The sequence below is a fragment of the Ovis aries genome, chromosome 1 (genome assembly GCF_016772045.2).
Source record: "Ovis aries strain OAR_USU_Benz2616 breed Rambouillet chromosome 1, ARS-UI_Ramb_v3.0, whole genome shotgun sequence".
NCBI classification, from domain to species: Eukaryota; Metazoa; Chordata; class Mammalia; order Artiodactyla; family Bovidae; genus Ovis; species Ovis aries.
In genome coordinates, this window is record NC_056054.1 from 105,728,743 (window position 1) to 105,747,440 (window position 18,698).

At 41.3% G+C, this 18,698-nt stretch overlaps 1 protein-coding gene and 1 pseudogene across 15 annotated transcripts in view; both read left to right on the top strand.

The window, feature by feature from the left end:
• Positions 1 to 18,698, top strand: part of DAP3 (death associated protein 3) — a 44,049-nt gene that overhangs the window by 23,412 nt on the left and 1,939 nt on the right. For 10 of the 15 annotated variants that reach the window (XM_060414998.1, XM_012182796.5, XM_060415023.1 and 7 more), the window contains exons 2-11: positions 3,345 to 3,396; positions 7,879 to 8,001; positions 9,302 to 9,403; positions 11,487 to 11,595; positions 11,730 to 11,822; positions 12,903 to 13,033; positions 13,718 to 13,798; positions 13,887 to 14,045; positions 14,698 to 14,757; positions 15,188 to 15,277. In XM_060414998.1, the coding sequence (XP_060270981.1) occupies positions 3,345 to 3,396; positions 7,879 to 8,001; positions 9,302 to 9,403; positions 11,487 to 11,595; positions 11,730 to 11,822; positions 12,903 to 13,033; positions 13,718 to 13,798; positions 13,887 to 14,045; positions 14,698 to 14,757; positions 15,188 to 15,277 (1,000 nt within the window). The remainder of the gene's footprint in view (positions 1 to 3,344; positions 3,397 to 7,878; positions 8,002 to 9,301; positions 9,404 to 11,486; positions 11,596 to 11,729; positions 11,823 to 12,902; positions 13,034 to 13,717; positions 13,799 to 13,886; positions 14,046 to 14,697; positions 14,758 to 15,187; positions 15,278 to 18,698) is intronic. The other 5 variants (XM_060415012.1, XM_042255205.2, XM_060415016.1 and 2 more) reach the window with 1 other exon arrangement.
• Positions 7 to 3,340, top strand: LOC106990862 (small ribosomal subunit protein uS2-like; annotated as a pseudogene).

Sequence of the window (18,698 nt, forward strand, 5' to 3'; positions counted from 1 at the left end):
GTAATCAATCGTATTTTGTGGAGTTCCAAGGGTTCTAAGACCAAGTAAATTTGTATTAAAAAGATTTTGGGGACTTCCCTGGTGACCCAAAGGTTAAGAGTCCACCCTCCGATGCCGAGGATGCAGGTTTAATCCTTGGTTGAGGAACTAGGGTCTTGGGACGACTAAGCGCACAGGCTGCAGCTGTTGAGCCCACACACCCCTGTGCTCCACATCAAGAGAACCCCCTCGGGCTGCAAACAGAAAGCCTGCACACCACAACGAAGACCCAGGGCACCTTAGGGGAAAAAACATTCTGCTATTTTGTTTTGTTTTGTTTTAGTCACTGAGTCATATCCAACTCTTTGCAGCCTTGTGGACTGTAGCTCACCAGGTTCCTCTGTCCATGGGATTCTCCAGGCAAGAATAGTGGAGTGGGTTGTCATTTCCTTATACATGGGACCTTTCCAACCCAGGAATCCAAACCACATCTCCTGCATTGCCAGGCAGGTTCTCTACCACTGAACCACCACAGAAGCCCCTCCTCTTTGCTATAGTTTTCCCCAAAGCTTTTAAGTATGCACATATATAGATATGTTGCAGTTATTCAAGAAATGAATGAATATATAGCATTCTCAAGTTTCTTTGGCCAGAGAACATTGATGCATTTTATGAGTAGTTTCACCAAACTCATTTTGTGAACCTGCTGCTTTAGAACTTTTGGTTTTGAAACACAGCAAAGGAGCCTGGAATCCCACATGTGAACAGGAGGCAGGCCAGTAGAGACCATGCCGGTCTTGTTCACCACTGAATGCTCTGTATGATGTGGGCATGTAGAACCGCATCACACATTTTGGAATGACTGAATTAAGGCATGCGTTGGCATCTTTACTAAAAAGTTTACTTTTATACACTGCCCAGAGAAAGATCCATACAGCAATGTTCGGGGTTCCCATTTTAATTTAAAGGAAAGCTTTCACAATGTCTAGAGTCCTTTATGTCCTGCAGATGAAGGGGGTGGGTGTCCTTAAATTTCTTGCAGCTGGAACCCACTCTTGACTTCCAAATGAAACGGTACATCTACAAAAGGAAAAATGATGGCATCTACATCATAAATCTAAAACCCTGGGAGGAGCTTCTGTTGGCAGGTCGTGCGATTGTTGCCATTGAAAGCCCAGCTGATGTGAGTGTCCCATCCTCCAGGAAGCTGTGCGGAAGCTTGCTGCTGCTCCTGGAGCCGCTCCTATTGCTGGGCGCTTCTCTCCTGGACCCTCACTAACCAGATCCGGGCAGCCTTCCAGGAGCCACAATTTCTGGTGGTTACAGCTGCTCACAGAGACCTCTTACGTTCACCTGCCCACCATTGCTCTGTGTAACACAGACTCTGCAGAGAGGAGAGAGTGGACGTTGTCATCCCATGCAACAAGAAGGCTGACTTGGTGGGTCTGATGTGGTGGATACTCACCTGGGGAAGTTCTGCGCCTACATGGCGCCATCTCCTGTGAACGCCGATGGGAGGTCATGGCTGAACAGAGACCCTGAAGAGATTGAAAAAGAAGAGCGGGCAGCAGCTGAGAGGTTGTGACCAAGGAGGAATTTTACGGTTACTAGACCCATTCAGCTCCTAAGTTCTTTGCTGCTTGACCTGAGGCGGCAGACTGGTCTGCAGGCGTGCAGGTGCCGTTGGTGCCTATTTGGCAGCTCCCTGCTGCAGCCTGGAGTGCTGAGCCTGCCACTGAAGACCGCTGTGCCCCTCCCACTGCTCAGCCCCTGAAGATGAGGGAGCGACCCCTGAGGAGTCTTAAGCTGTTCTTCCACAAGCTAAAATGGAAAGAGGTTGATGGAAAATAAACTGTTTCTAAAAGAGAAAAAGTAAACTTGAAAACTAAAAGGAAATAAAACTCATAGGAGTTTATGTCATCTCTGAACTGTACTATAAGCTCTTTTGGGTCAGAGACCATAACAGCTTTGTTCACCATCTTATTCACAGGCCCTGGCATATAACAGGTGCTGTGTAGCTGTTGAATAAATGAGTGCAACTTTATTATCTACTAGTGAATATTGAAAGTTACATTTCAGTATTTTAAACAGTTTTTTACTTCACATGATTAAGATTTTTCTGTTAAATACTTCCAGCATACAAAAATGGATAAACATAACACATATGGCATAAAAATAAAAAAGCAAATGCTCACATATTCATTATCCATCATTTGAAGTAGATCATTATAATTTTCTTTGTGTCAGTCAGTCAGTTCCGTCGCTCAGTCGTATCCAACTCTTTGCGAGCCCATGAACCACAGCACGCCAGGCCTCCTTGTCCATCACCAACTCCCGGAGTCCACCCAAACCCATGTCCATCGAGTCGGTGATGCCATCCAACCATCTCATCCTCTGCCCCCAATCCCTCCCGGCATCAGGGTCTTTTCCAGTGAGTCAACTCTTGCCATGAGGTGGCCAAAGTATTGGAGCTTCAGCATCAGTCCTTCCAATGAACACCCAGGACTGGTCTCCTTTAGGATGGACTGGTTAGATCTCCGTGCCCTTCCCCAATCTTGTCCCTTTATCTCTTCCCTAAGAGTAAATACTATTCCAAATATGTGTTTATCATGCTCCTTCTCTTTCAGTTTTACGACATATATGTGTATTCCCCAAATAGGATTTATGTTTTTGAGCTTCATATGAATTATATCATGTTATATGTTACAGTTCACCCTCAGTATTAGTTTTGAGGTCCATCTATGCCATACATGTAACTGCAGTTTATTTTTGTATGGTATTCCATTGTATGACGGTATCTCTGTTTATATACTCTGTTGTATCAGTGGACATTTGTGCTTTTTTACAGTTTTTGATTGTTCATATTCTACTACTATAAACATTGTAATACATATTTTTCAGTGTACCTGTATATGTGTTTTTCTAAAATAAATACAGAGTAGAATACCTGGGCCATAGTCATGTACATTCTCAGCTTTACAGATAATTTCAAATTTGTTTTCTAAGATATTTGTATTTATAACCCCATTGACAGTATAGGAAAGTTCCCAGTGTTCCCAGTGCTCTCGCATTTGCTGTTGTCTTTTTTGTTTTTCTCATATGATGATTGTGGAAATCTCTTTGTCATGGTTTTAATTTCTATTTCCCTGATTTGTCATCAGGGTGAAACTCTTTTCATGGATTTACTAGCCATTTGTATTCCCTTTTCTGTGAAATGTCTGTTCATGTCCTCTGTTCATTTTTTTTTTTTTCCTCTGTTCATTTTTAAATCCATGTCTAGGCATTCTTTAGCCTAGATACTAACCCAGTGTGCAGATATCTTTTTCCCAGTTGTGGCTTACCTTTTCACTTTTTTTTTTTTTAAGCACAGGGATAATGCTGAAAGGAATGACAAGGCTTGTCTCCAGGGTCCATAAGGTGAGTCCTAACTGACCTAAGTGCTTTGTGCAAACTGTCTTTAGGTGGATTTCCTTTCTAAATTGATTGTATCCAGAATAAAATGCTCTGGTGAACTTGAGCTGACTGACCACTCAAAAAAAAGCATTCACAATTCCTTTTGTCTGCCATACACATCACTCCTAACTGCCCTAAAAATCCAGTAATGGGTCTTAGTAGAATAGTTGTCCTTGGAATTTTACCCTGTCATAGGAGAATTAACATTTTTTAGTAGATAAATAAGCTTAAGCAAAGTTATCTTTATTCACTTTTATTATTCTCTAGTTGAGTTCTCATCCCTTAATGAAGTACTGAAAAAAAAAGTTGCTAATTTCTGAAAGTTGATTAACAGTCATATGTAAAAAAGACAATTCTGTTACTTTACTTCATTCTCTCATCTAATCAGCAAATAATTTTTCAGCACATTCCATAAGGCAGATGCTGGGGATTCTAAGATGACTCATCTCACTAATAACGGTTTCTGTTTGTTGGGCATTCATTATGTGCCAGACACTGTACTAAGTGCTTTGTTTCTCTTAATCTTCATGATCAACCCATAAGATAGACAATATCTTTGTTTCACAGATGCAAAAATTGAGGATTAGAAAGGTAAGTAACTTGCCTGAGGTAACATGGTGTGAAGTTGTCGAGCCCAGACTAGGTAGTGAGTCTGTCTGACTTAAAAGGCTATGACCTTAACCACTCTGCTGTATTGCATTTTATGGCCCATGTTTTCCTTTCAGACCTCAAAATCCAGTAGCAGAATCATGATTAAATGATTTTGTCCTAGTATGGTGAAGGCATCTCACTGGATTAGTAGGGTCCAGAGGAAATCCTAAAGAGCTAAATCCTGAAGGAGGAGCACTGAGCAGAAGGCCTTAGTCACTCCCATCTGACCATTTAATTGCAGATTAGATTTCCTTAGAAAGGAATCCTTCCTCTCATGGGGGTCATCTTTTCCCCCAAGATTCATGACAAACCTGTGTGCGTAAAATAACCCATTTTTATAAAACAAAATGAAAATGAAAGGAAATATCAACAAATAGATGGACTCTGGCCCCAACTAATTATATTAAAAGGCTACAATTTCTTCTTGCTAATAGCAGACAAGAAAGTCTTGAGTCCAAACTGCAGAGGAATGTCAGTGAGAAAATAGTATGCTTTCTGTAGATGGGGTTAGAGGGACCTTTATGGGTTCATGAATGGTGCTCTTTCAAGAACTGCATGATTTCCATTCTGGAACAGTGCAGAGGCAGCTGTACATATGATTGTTTGCCCTGGAAACGAGAGACTAGCTGGGTGATGCCATGTATCACACTAAAAAGGAAGGAGTCCATTTTGTTAGCTTTTAATTTGCTGCAAAAAAACACTTAACTAAAATGTCATAGGTTTCTTGTAGAAATGGCACCACCTAGTGGTCTTTGAGTATAATTTTCCATTTGAATGCTACTTTATTTGGAGACATGCTTTCTCTGCAGTAGGGACTTCCCTGGTAGCTGAGACGGGAAAGCATCTGTCTACAATGCAGGAGACCAGGGTTCAGTCCCTGGTTTGGGAAGATCCCCTGGAGAAGGAAATGGCAATCCACTCCAGGACTATTGCCTGGAAAATCCCATGGACAGAGGAGCCTGGTAGGATACAGTCCATGGGGTCGCAAAGTAGAACTGAAAAAATTTTATCAGTAGTAAGGTGCATTGTTCAGATGCTCTGTTGAGGTAACAGGCCTTGAATTCTCATTGGCTTAACTCAGCCCATGATATTGGTTTTTGTATATTTTTTGTGTTTTGTGTCTGTGCTTTGTTCTGCTATTGCTGTATTTCCAAAATGATTAGCAGGCAGGGAATTCCCTGGCTGTCCAGTGGTTAGGGCTCTGAACTTCCACTGCAGGAGGCACAGGTTCAATCCCTGGTCGGGGAACTAAGATTCCACATGTTCTGTGCTGCAGCCAAAAAATAAAAATTGGTTTATAAGCAGATATGGGGGCTTCCCTCGTGGCTCAGATGGTAAAGAATCTGTTCTCAATGTGGGAGACCTGGGTTCAGTCCCTGGGTCGGGAAGATCCCCTGGAGTAGGAAATGGCAACCCACTCCAATATGCTTGCCTGGAAAATTCCAGAGCCTGGCAGGCTACGTTAATGAGATTGCAGTCGGACATGACTGAGTGACTGAACTGAACTGATCTCACATTGTAGATTTAAGTTTGCCACAGCAGAAGAAAAAAGGGAATTTTTACCCATTCTTAGCAGGCTGGCTAGAAGTGACCGAAGTTATTTCCATTTAGAGCTTATTAGCAGAACTAATAATGTGGCCCCACTCTATCTGCAAAGGAGGCTGGGAGATTAGCGTATTTAGATATGTGATAAACATTGCTGTCTCTGCATCCTCAAAGTTGCAGCAACTGTATTCCTTTCCCTATTACTTTATATGTGGTTGGCCAAAAAATTTCTGTAAGATGTTATGGAAAAACCTGAATGAACCTTTTGGCCAGCTCATGTATGCGGATTCTGGTTCGGAGGTTTCTGTGTGCAGTTCACCAGGTTGCAGTGCAGTGCAGTTTACTCTCACGTAGCTTGATGCCTTATGTACTCCCCCATCACGTCTCTGAGAAAGATTTTTTATTCCAGGGCGTGAGCGTGAAGCATTTGTGGTGCATTAGGTGCTCGGAGAAGTAGATACAAAGATGTACAATACCTGATCCCTTCTCTTCCAGGTGTGTGTGGCCTAAAATGGGAGACAAACTTCCATGTAAGATAGCATGATAAGGATAAAGATTTTGGAGTCAGACAGACTTGGATTTGGATTCTGGTTTCAATACCTACCAACTCAATGACATTAGACAAAATTATCTAACTTTCCTGAACCATAATAAAAACTTCCCTCATAATAAAATAGTGTAATACTCTACCTATCTTCTAGGATTCTCGGCTCAAAAATAATATGTATATGTGTTGCCTAGCATTTTTAGGTACTCAGTTAATGAAAACCATGAATGTCGTTCCAGGCAGAGTAAAAATGCATGCAGTACACGGACAGTGCCATCAATAGAGAGGGCACAGTAATTGCCTCTGCCTGGAGGTGTCTGGCAAGTCTTCACAAAGGATGTGACATTTGAGATGAGTCTTCAAGGATGAGAAAGATTTACATAAGGAGAGAGGGAAGTTGAAGTAGAATGAGCAGAATTGTAAAGGCATAAAAGTGAATAACATGTTTTAGCATAGTTGGCTGGCTAGAGTATAGACTTTATAAAGGGGTGGGACTAGAAAGGTAGGTTGAACTTGGAGCAGTTGCCTTAATTATCATGTTAAGGCCTTTGAGACTTATTTTAACATAAATAATCATCCCAACTTTTTGATTAGCTTAAGGTAAAACCTGTTTGGGAGGACAAATCTTTAAGACTGTGAAAGATTCAAAGATACTAGTTAAAAAGCTGTTACGGAGTTAAAGGTCTTATAAATGGATAAAAGTGTTACAAAAGGTAGCATAAAAATAATATACATTTTCTACACTCATGCAGCTGCTTAATGAGACTGACTATAAATACAGGCAGCTTTCATATTGCCTGTTGACCTAGCAAGCAACTCCCTTACTATAACCATCTCTCACACCCCTGTCCTCCTGACTCCGCTGGATTCATACTCTTTTTGTTGTATTTATGTCTCCAGTGTTCATCTACTTTCACAAGCACAAAATGAAACAGGGTAAGTGAATGAAGTCACTGAAGTGTCTTTCAGCTTTCCCCTGTAATTGTAGTCCCTTTCTTTCTCTTGTAACTGGCATCTCTTTACTTATAAACAAGGCCTGTTATCCTAACTCAGCTTAGGAGTTCTCCAGTTAGCTTTTTCTTCGATTTATCTCCTGAAATCGCATCCTCTTCCCCAGCCTTCCCCCAGTTTTGAGTTTTCCATGTGCAGTTCACCAACTTGCCTGTTTAGAGCAGTTTATTTTCACTTAGCTGGATGCTTTACGCACTCCCTCATTACTCATCCTTAATGAAAGATTCTTTATTTCAGGGCAGAGCTAGCCAGCACATTGTTGCAGGAAGTGTAATTATACCTGACAAATAGGAACATGGCACTAATCCCCTAATAACTGAGGTGACTAGGATTACTAGACAGCTGGGAATTGTACAGTACTGGCCACCATTCATCACTTTGGGCAAGAGCATTAAAAGAAGCTTCCTGAGTCTAGTTGTTAATGGCTGAGCTACACTCCTGAACAGTCTCTAATGGAATTGTTTCCATGTGGGACAGCGCCCAGACAAAGCAACACCAGCTGGAACAGATTCAGAGTATGAATAATATGATTGGACTTAGAGAATTATAAATAATAACAAGGTTCTGTTTTACATAAAACTAAAATGCATGTTAGTAATATTTTCCCCTGTTGCACATCTGGCTTTAAACCTCAGTATTGTAGCAAGCACAAAAAAGCTAATAATTTAAAACTAAAATTGTTTCTTTTATAGTTGGACCCTGGACGTTTTTTGCACTCAGGGACCCAGGCACCCCAGTGCCTTGTTGCTCACTTGGATAACCAGGTTCCAACTGAGAGTCCCAGAGCTATTTCCCGCACTCTTGAGAATGATCCGGTGAGTTGCTAATGTGTGTATGGATTTTTTTCAGGGCTTATAATTTGTTTGCCATTGTTTTGTATATCAGGAAAACTGAAACCAAAGGAAGGGAAGCAGATTTACATACAGTCAGACAATGTACCTGAGACAGCATTCTGGAGCCTTCATCTTCCCCAACCCTATCTGATACTCTAGTAACATAACTCAGGCAGATCAGTCTGTATCTGTTCTGATTTAATGCCTGCCATTGAACTCACTTCATGCTATCAGTTTTGTTATATATAGAGTGGGTACCTAGTAAACACTTAAATACTCAATATCTTAGAAGTTAAATTTAGTAGTTATTATTGATCTTACTGTATGATGGGTTAGCAAACTTTTCCTTCAGGGACCAGATAACAAATATTTTAGACATAGGAGCCAAAGTGATCTCTGTTACAGCTGCTTAGCTCTGCCATAAACAAATGGCTGTGCTCCAGTAGAACTTTATGAAAATAGATAGCCCGTCATCGTCTACCAACCCTGGTTTGGAGAATCCTAAGAAATCGACTTACAGGCCCAGGATCACATACCAGGGCAGTAACCAATCTGGTTGCATTTTCTACTTCCGGTCCCATTAGGCTAAACACTTATTTCTCATTCCTCAGTATTATTGTTGCCTCTTATAAATGAAATCAGTTGTGTGATCTGTGCCTAAATGTGAAGGGAACCAGTAGTTTCTCTCTCCCTTTTTGTCCCTACCCTTGCCCTCTTGAGTTGTCCCATCTTAACATATGCTGCACATGTGGAATGGAAAAAAATAACTCATTACCCCAAGACACCATCTCAGCAGGGTGTGTTGTATTTATGTCTCCAGCGTTCATCTACTTTCACAAGCACAAAATGAAACAGGGTAAGTGAATGAAGTCACTGAAGTGTCTTTCAGCTTTCCCCTATAATTGTAGTCCCTTTATCTGCCAGTTCCTCTGGGGTTTCCATGGCAACAGTGGCATGCAGATGATCTTGTCACGTGATTGGAGCGTCTCTATACACAGCACAGAAGAATCCAGATGGCAAGAATTGTCTCTGCTGCCTCCACATCTAGGGTTTATGTTGCTGAGCAACTGGCTGCATCATTCAGGCCAATACAAGCTTTATGTTCAATATATGCACTGTGGATCTGGGGACAACAGTGAACATTTTTGTCTAAGATAAGAAAGAATAGAATATCTTTTCCAGCTCTGAGAACTGTTTCTTCAGTAGCATCTAGAAAGCCCTTGATGCTTTCTCAAAGGCTTTGTCACTCTCCATTATACTTGTTTGCATTTTTATTTCCTAGGCCAAGCATGGGGAGCAGCATGTGGGTCAGCACTACAACATATCCATCCAAGAACTGAAGACTGTGTTCCCCCATGGCCTGCCTCCTCGCTTTGTGATGCAGGTGCTCAAGACGGGAGGGCTTTGGAGGGAACTTGTAACACAAGGTGTTGATAGCAGAGGTGTAGAATTAAATGAGTAGGAAACTGAAAGATTTAATTTGAATCTTCAAAAAGGTAAATTCAGCTATTGATTTTCTTTTGTGAATAATGCTGTTACTATTATCACTTTAAGCAGATCTGAAGTTAACCAATTTAAATCCTTTTTGAAGCCAGGCAAAATATTCTTAAGTAAATAATACCCTACTCTTTTTTCTTGTGTTACCCAACAGATTTCTAGAAACTTCAGCCTTCAAAAATTGTTAAAAATTAATTTAATATTGGCTTTAGCAAAATATCCTGAAAATAGTTAATATGTGTAGAAAAACAAAAACGTATTCATGAGTCAGAAACAACATATGGATTAGATGCATCACTCATTGTTCTTCAGTCTCATGGGTTTTCAGAAAATAGTTTTGTAGTCATAACATCAACCCAAAGAATGTGATCTTCGGTTGCCTTAATAGCCAGTGAAAGAATTCAGTTAACTGGAAGCAGGATTTATTGGCAAAACTGGTTCTTTGGCTAATTCCTGCTCAATTATTTTCAGTCTCAGAAATTATTCCTTCTTACTGAAGTATCAAGCTTGGCTGTGCGGGTGACATTTAGCTTAGAAGCCAGAGGATGTCGTTTCTTCAATGTGCTTTATTTCAAGAGATGAGATGAGACGCCAGTAAAGGAGCTAACTCTCGACATAGACGCTAATCAAAAATTTTGTTGTTTGGAAATAGGGCACAATTAGAAGAAATCATTACTTTAAACTGTTCCAGGACATTCGTAGTGCAATCTCTAACGTGGTTCTGAGGGTCTAACTTTATCCCAGGTTGCTTTCAGAATGGCTTACCCACCACTGCTTTGGAGGGAATTACTCGTTCTTTCCATGGCTTCCATTTACGTAAAAAGCCCACCCCTGACTGTTGTCTGTGTATTTAGTACCGTCATGTTGCCTAATAACAGCATTTCCGTTTTAATATCTGTATCATGTTTTTGAAGTTTTCACTTTCTGTTAAGTTTGAACTTACCTGTCAAAGTCCTCTTCCAATCCAGTTGTTTGGTTAGGATTAAAAAATAATAATAATAACATTATTTTAACCCTTATCTAACATACTTGTGAGTAGTATTTGTTAGATATTTACCTTTATCAATCAGTTCAGTTCAGTTCAGTCGCTCAGTCGTGTCCGACTCTTTGTGACCCCATGAATCGCAGCACGCCAGTCCCCCCTGTCCATCACCATCTCCCGGAGTTCACTCAGACTCACGTCTGTCGAGTCGGTGATGCCATCCAGCCATCTCATCCTCTGTCGTCCCCTTTTCCTCCTGCCCCCAATCCCTCCCAGTATCAGAGTCTTTTCCAATGAGTCAACTCAATACACATTATTAAATACTTTATTTGCAAACCATTTTCACACATATCACTGCTTCCCAAATTTTTCCACCAAACTATTCCTGGTGGCTAAAAGGAGATTAATTTTTTTAAAAAAGGAATTAATTTTTTGTGTTAGTTCTCTGATATATCCATATGCTGGTATTGTCAAGTATGGCCTCATAGCTGAGGCAACTGGTCACACCTGCTCTTGAGCTGGTACATATATAGTTCTGAGAAAAGTGTAAGTGGTTACAGTAAGAACTAGCTAAAAATAAATTTTAAAGAATAAACAGGCTTCATGCCATCAGCTAATTTGATGATTAGCATGTATCAGATACCTTGTTCAGCATTTTACACATTTGTAATATTTGTATCAACCTTAAGTAGTATGCATAATTATGTTATGAGACATCAGAATTATTTGTACATTTCAATTAACTAATCTTCATTTACAGATATAATCAAAAGCTGACTGTTATGTGCTTGGTGTGGGATGATGTGTTTTAATTTTTAGCTAAATTACATGGTTAAATTTTCAAATTCAATACCAACATCCTTTAACTGAATAAATGAACAGTAGGCAGTTTGATTCTATGGTTGCTGTATTAGGCTTGGTGTATATTACCAGAACTGGCTAGAAGTTCCAGCCCCACCCTTTCCTCCCTCTTTTCCCGTCTTGTTAGGTGAAGACATTCAATGAAGCTTGCCTGATGGTAAGGAAACCAGCCCTCGAGCTTCTGCATTACCTGAAAAACACCAATTTTGCTCACCCAGCCGTACGATATGTTCTCTGTATCCTTTCCTGCTTGCCTGGGCTGTCTGAGCCAGTGCTTTCCTCCCTCAAATGTGGGAAAAAGAAATGCTTTATTTCTTGACAGTGGAAGTGTCCCTTTTGGTAGTGTTTTCTTTAACAGCAAGTGCTTTAGATGGCGAGAAGGGAACAGGAAAAACCCTCAGTCTTTGCCATATTATTCATTTCTGTGCAAAACAAGACTGGCTGATACTGCATATTCCAGATGGTAAGAACTTCCTCCCCTCACTCTGTTGGGGTTATTCTGTTACTGTGGTGGCACTGTGACCTCAGTTTTCTGGCAGGGCTCTGCTCCAGAGGCAGATTGGTGCGAGCTAGTTCGGGAGCCTTTTGGTAACATAAATGAAGTATTTTGGCCCCGCAGTCCTCTGGGAGGTGCAGTCCTCTGGTGGTTGCCTCACGCCCATGAGCATGAACTCCCACCTCTGCGTTCACCACAGACTTTGTGCCATCAGCTAACAACCATGAGACCCACAGAGCCTTTGCCATGGCACTGCTTGCCAGCATTCTGGGTTGTCGGCATGAAGTTTAAAAATCAAACTCTCATACTTCATACATATCCCTCCTTGTTTTGTTTCTTTAGTACATAATTTTACTTATTTTTGATTGCCCTGGGTCTTCATCGCTATCTGTGGGCTTTCTCTAGTTACAGCGAGCAGAGGCTACTTTTTGTTACAGTGCATGGGCTTCTCATTGCAGTGGCCTCTCTTGTTGCAGTGTGCGGACTCAGTAGTTACAGAGGATGAGGTCAGTTGCTCTGCGGCACATGGAATCTTGCCAGACCGGGGGTTAAACCCATGTCCCCTGCATTGGCAGGTGGATTCTTAACCACTGGACCATCAGGGAAGTCCCTGTCTCTCCTTGCTTTGTTCAGTGTTGTTTGTATCGACATATTCTAACTAAAACTGCGAAGAAGCTACTGCTACTGCTAAAGTCGCTTCAGTCGTGTCTGACTCTGTGCGGCCCCATAGACGGCAGCCCACCAGGCTCCCCTGTCCCTGGGATTCTCCATGCAAGAACACTGGAGTGGGTTGCCATTTCCTTCTCCAATGCATGAAAGTGAAAAGTGAAAGCGAAAGGTGACCTTTAATCCATTTGTTTGTGTATTGTGTACAGTGATAATATTTACGATGGACTAGACCAAAAAATAAACCTCTGAAGCAGGGAGGCTTTAAGAAATATATGTGGGAATCTAAAGTCATCTCCCATAACAGAAAGGGGCATGGAGTATTTTGAGTTGAATACAGTCAGTTCCTACCTAGTTTGTTTTCTTTTGCCTTTTGATTAGCTCATCTTTGGGTGAAAAACTGCCGGGATCTTCTGCAGTCCACCTACAACAAACAGCGCTTTGATCAACCTTTAGAAGCTTCAGTCTGGCTGAAGAATTTCAAAACTGCAAATGAGCGTTTCTTGAGTCAGGTGACTAGACTCCCAGAAGTTTGGTGCTGGACAGTCCTTAAGATTTTATCTTCTTTGTGCCCTAAGTACCAGTAGACTATGGAGAACTAACATTGTAGTTGGGATAACTATACCATTTTTTATTTCTTTCATACATTTATTCACAGTGAGTTCATACCCTAAAACTCATTTATGCATGGGAAACAGAGGCAGCAGTAAGCTGTCTGCATCTGGTGTGGAGCAAAAGGAAGTCCAGACAGATTCATTGACTTTTCCAAGGTGACAGCCTAAAATCCTCTAACAAACATTTCAACTACGTAATTTTTTCCAGATTGGATCTTTTAGGAACCAGAAACAGATTTGTAAAATTATTTTCAAGTGATTCTTGTTCACAGTCTCTAGGCTAGGGGTTTTCAACTCTGGATATAAGTCAGAATCACCTAGGAGCTTGTTAAAAATTCAGATAGCAAGGCTTCATCCTGGGCCTTTTTAATCAGAATCCCTTATGTTTTTTCTTGTGTTTCTTTATGCTCCAGGCAAAAATGGGCTACAAAGCATTCACTTTCTGCTGAGGTCTCTTACTCGGCTTGAAAAATAGATTAAAGCTGACTGCTAATAACCTTAACCTCCTACCCTACCTTCCTAGCTAGGGATGGGTTCATTCTCAGGCTAAGTGGCCTTTTTTGGTCTTTGTTTTATTTTTAGATAAAAGTTCAAGACAAGTATGTCTGGAATAAGCGAGAAAGCACTGAGAAAGGCAGTCCTCTGGCAGAAGTAGTTGAACAGGTATTAAAAAAAGACGGAACTTGTACTCTGTCATAACCAGAGACAGCCCCTTGTAGAACTGCAGTCCACTGTCTCTCTTCCCCTACAGGGCATAATGCGAGTGAGGAATGCCACAGATGCAGTTGGGATTGTGCTTAAAGAGCTAAAGAGGCAAAGTTCTCTGGGTATTTTTCGCCTCCTGGTGGCAGTGGATGGAGTCAATGCTCTCTGGGGAAGGACCACACTGAAAAGAGAAGATAAAAGCCTGGTAGGAAAACTAAGTTTCTCTATTTTGGTTTCCCTGATTTCAGGAATCATATATGTAGGTTGAGACATAGCCTTTTAAACCAGGCAGTATATTTTCTTGCTTTTGGAATATATGAAATAAGATGTATAGTGAAAATAGTATCAGAAGGACTGATACTGTTATCCACTGAACACCAAGAGCATGACAGCAAAAGCTGTGTTTCCTTTTCACGATTTTTTCTATTATCTTTTCAAAATGATGTTCCCTATTCTAAGCAGAGACGATCAGAAGCATCAAGGAAATAAGTGGTTTAGGGCAGTGGTTATTTTCCCCACTGTTTTTAATCTCCAGAAGCATGGCAGTTTGAGGACCAGTGGCCACGTAGCTTATCCCAGAGTTGTACCTCCAGGTACATGGCTCTGTAGTTTGTTGTTTTCTGGCCACGCAGCCAAAGTACTTGTGAGATCTTAGTTCCCCAATCAAAGACTGAAGTTGGACCCTTGGCAGTGAGAGCACGGAGTCCTAACTACTGGGCCACCAGAGAAATCCCGGTTGAGGATTTTTTGGATGTTGTCAGTGCAACTATCTCAGGAGAGCATCCAGGTAAAGCACGTAATGTTCTCTTCTCCCCCTCTCTTCTCCTTCTCCCTCTCACACGTTGACCAATATGCAGATTGCCCCAGAAGAACTAGCCCTTATTTACAACCTGAGGAAAATGGTGAAAAATGATTGGGTGAGTACATACAATGCCTAACACATTTCAGAAAAAAATGTATTTTCATTTTAAAGATGTTTGATTCCTTCATTGCTAATACTTACCAGTCTCTAAGTACATGGACAGAAAGTTCTTATATCTTACTTAATGTCTGTAATTTGGCTTATCTCTCCACTTGACTATAATACACTTATTCAAAACCTTTTTTTTAAAAAATATTGGCATAATTTCACTTTACTGCATTTGTTCAAGATGTTTTTATTTCTTACCAACTTTGGAGAGGATTTTGATAAATTTAAGATCATGTAGCAATTTATTGTCAGAATCAAATCACAAATAATTTAGTTGCCATTTAACTGTTCTATATGGCAAAAAAAAAAAAATCTGCAGATGCTTAAAATGCATTTTTCTGTCTTGCTGAAATTCAGCTTTTTCTTCTTTCTTTCAGCAAGGAGGTGCCATTGTGTTGACTGTGAGCCAGACTGGGTCTCTCTTTAAGCCCCGGAAAGCCTACCTGCCCCAGGAGTTGCTGGGAAAGGTCCGATCACAAAGTTTGTTTACTTTAGTCATTCTGTCTGAAGATACACACACACACATATAGGGACATAATTTCAGACTTGGAGAAAAATCATATTCCTCTGCACTTTAACTAGTGTTAGCTAAAGTGTTAGTGTTAGTTAACACTTGTTAACTAAAATGTTAACACTTTACCATGTTTGCTTTACTCTTTCTCTCCATCTTTTTTTTTTTTTCCTGAATTATGTGATAGTAACCTGAGATACTCTTTCGAGTCCCTTGGACTGCAAGGAGATCCAACCAGTCCATCCTAAAGGAGATCAGTCCTGGGTGTTCATTGGAAGGACTGATGCTGAGGCTGAAACTCCAGTACTTTGGCCACCTCATGCGAAGAGTTGACTCATTGGAAAAGACCCTGATGCTGGGAGGGATTGGGGGCAGGAGGAGAAGGGGACGACAGAGGATGAGATGGCTGGATGGCATCACTGACTCGATGGATGTGAGTTTGAGTGAACACCGGGAGTTGGTGATGGACAGGGAAGCCTGGCGTGCTGTGGTTCATGGAGTCACAAAGAGTCGGACACAACTGAGCGACTGAACTGAACTGAACCTGAGATATGATGCCCTGTTTTATATCTTGAAAATGAAAGTCGCTTTCACTTTCATCCTCATCTCATCCTCTGTCGTCCCCTTCTCCTCCTGCCCCCAATCCCTCCCACCATCAGAGTCTTTGCCAATGAGTCAACTCTTCACATGAGGTGGCCAAAGTACTGGAGCTTCAGCTTTAGCATCATTCCTTCCAAAGAAATCCCAGGGCTGATATCCTTCAGAATGGACTGGTTGGATCTCTTTGCAGTCCAAGGGACTCTCAAGAGTCTTCTCCAACACCACAGTTCAAAAGCATCAATTCTTCGGTGCTCAGCCTTCTTCACAGTCCAACTCTCACATCCATACATGACCACTGGAAAAACCATAGCCTTGACTAGACGGAAAGTCGCTCAGTCATGTCTAACTCTTTGCAACTCCGTGGACTATGCAGTCCATGGAATTCTCCAGGCCAGAATACTGGAGTGAGTAGCCATTCCCTTCTCCATGGGATCTTCCCAACCCAGGGATCGAACCTGGCTCTCCTGCATTGCAGGTGTTTTCTTTACTAGCTGAGCCACAAGGGAAGTCCCAGAATACTGGAGTGGGTAGCCTAGCCTTTCTCCAGGGCATCTTCCTAACCCAGGAATCGAACTAGGGTTTCCTGCATTGCAGGTGGATTCTTCACCGACTAAACTATCAGGGAAGCACTCATTATATGCATATTTCTAAAATCAAAGATACTCTAACGTATAACCACATCCCAATTACCAAAATCAGAAAATTAACATTGACGGTTATCTGTGTAATATATTCTGGTTTTGCCAGTTTTCCTTTACAGGGAAAGAAAGTCCTGGATAATGCACCACACTTACCGTCATGTCTTCAGCCTCCTCTAATCTGGTCCAGATCCTCAGTCTTTTATAACCTTCATATTTATCTCTGTTTTTGAAGAGTATATGCTAGTTATCTTATATTGGGTTACTTTATGGGTTTGTCTGATGTGTTTTTCTTGAGTATATGGGATGTTAGAAGTTATACTGTGTCTTCTCAGTGCATAACATCTGAAAGCACATAAGGCTTGTTTCTCCTCTTGCTGGCAGTATAAACTTTGAACACTTGGTTAAGGTGATGTCCACTTTGTCTCCTTAACAAAGTTACTCTTTCCTTTCAGAATGAATAAATATCTCATGAAGATATACTTTGAGACTTTATTTCTCAAGCTTCCCCTTAGCAGTTTTAGTTTTCCTTAGTGATTCTGCCCTAAATCACATGACAGTTACAAGATGGATATTTTCTAGCTCCATCATTACTAAATGTATCGGTTGACCCTCTCTTATATTTAAGAATTTTCCTTTCTGCATTATATATTTATATATTTGTTGCTACACATAAGAATGTGGGTTCTTATTTAATGGATTCTAAAAGTGGCATAGTGGTAAAGAATCTGCCTGCCAATGCAGGAGACACAAGAGACAAATGTTCAATTCCTGGATCAGGAAGATCCCCTGGAGGAGAAAATGGAAACTCACTCCAGTATTCTTGCCTGTGAAATTCCATGGACAGAGGATCCTCGCAGGCTACAGTCCATGGGGTTGCAAAGAGTCGGACGCGACTGAACACGCACACACAAACCTTGACTGTCATTCTTTCATTGGTGCTTAAGTTATCCCAGACTTGTCCAGTAGTGCCCTTGAAGCTGGCTTCTATGTCCCTTTAACATGTCGCCGTCATTTTTCTCCATACCTTTCCTCCTCTGTCCCCATCTTTTGTAAGCACTTCTTTACCTTAGGCACAAGAACATGTTCCAGGTTCATCTTGTATTTTCCATACCCCAGCGCTAAAATCAGCCATTTCTTCAAGGAGCTTTGGTTCATTTTGGAGGAGGATGGTATTTAGAGACCAAGACCTGAGTGCCAGGTATACTTAATACTACTAGGATGTGGGTGTCACTTCTTCTAGGCCCTCTAGCAGAGTGAGCAGGTAGATATATGCACTGTTCATATAGACATACATACATATATATGTTCTGTATACACATGTGTTTCTGTATACATAAGCACACACATCTGTATCTGTTTCTCTATATTAAAAAAAAACAGAAGTCTGATACTTCTAATTCCAGGCTAGCATCACAGCATTCATTACATCCTGTCTGCTTTCTATATTTGAAAACCTCATCTCCAATAATAAGAACTCTGCTCTCATTCACAGTGTATTTACATATTAGCTCAATCTTAGATTACAGTAAAAGTAATTTCAGAACTGCTAACCCTTGCCTCTCTAAAAGTAAGAAGTGGGTTTGTTTTTGTGCCGCCAGAATGTATTAGGTTTGGTTCTTATTGTACAGCACACATATCAGGGCAGAGTGCTGCACACACAACTACAAAGCATTTTGGGGTGAAGAAAGCTGTTAATAAAAAAAAAGTGCAACTGGTTTAGCTACGCAGTCCCGACTTGAGGAACCTGCACTGGCAGAGGAGTTCTGCCCAGCTTTCTGCAGCCGCCTCTTAGGATCAGCCTGGGGACCAGGAGGGCCTCTGCTCGCAGCAAGCCTGGGTCTTGGCCCTTTCCTTGCCAGACATTAGAACACAAAATTTTTTTCCCTTTTATTTAGTTTCACTATGTTTTAGAGCAGTTTTCATCTTTAGCCTAAGGGTCTCTGGGCTCCCGATAGCTCAGTTGGTAAAGAATCCGCCCGCAACGCAGGAGACAGCGGTTTGATTCCTGGGTCAGGAAGATCCGCTGGAGAAGGAATAGGCTACCACTCTAGTGTTCCTGGGCTTCCCTCGTGGCTCAGCTGGTGAAGAATCCGCCTGCAATGGGGGAGACCCAGGTTTGACGTAGGAAGATCACCT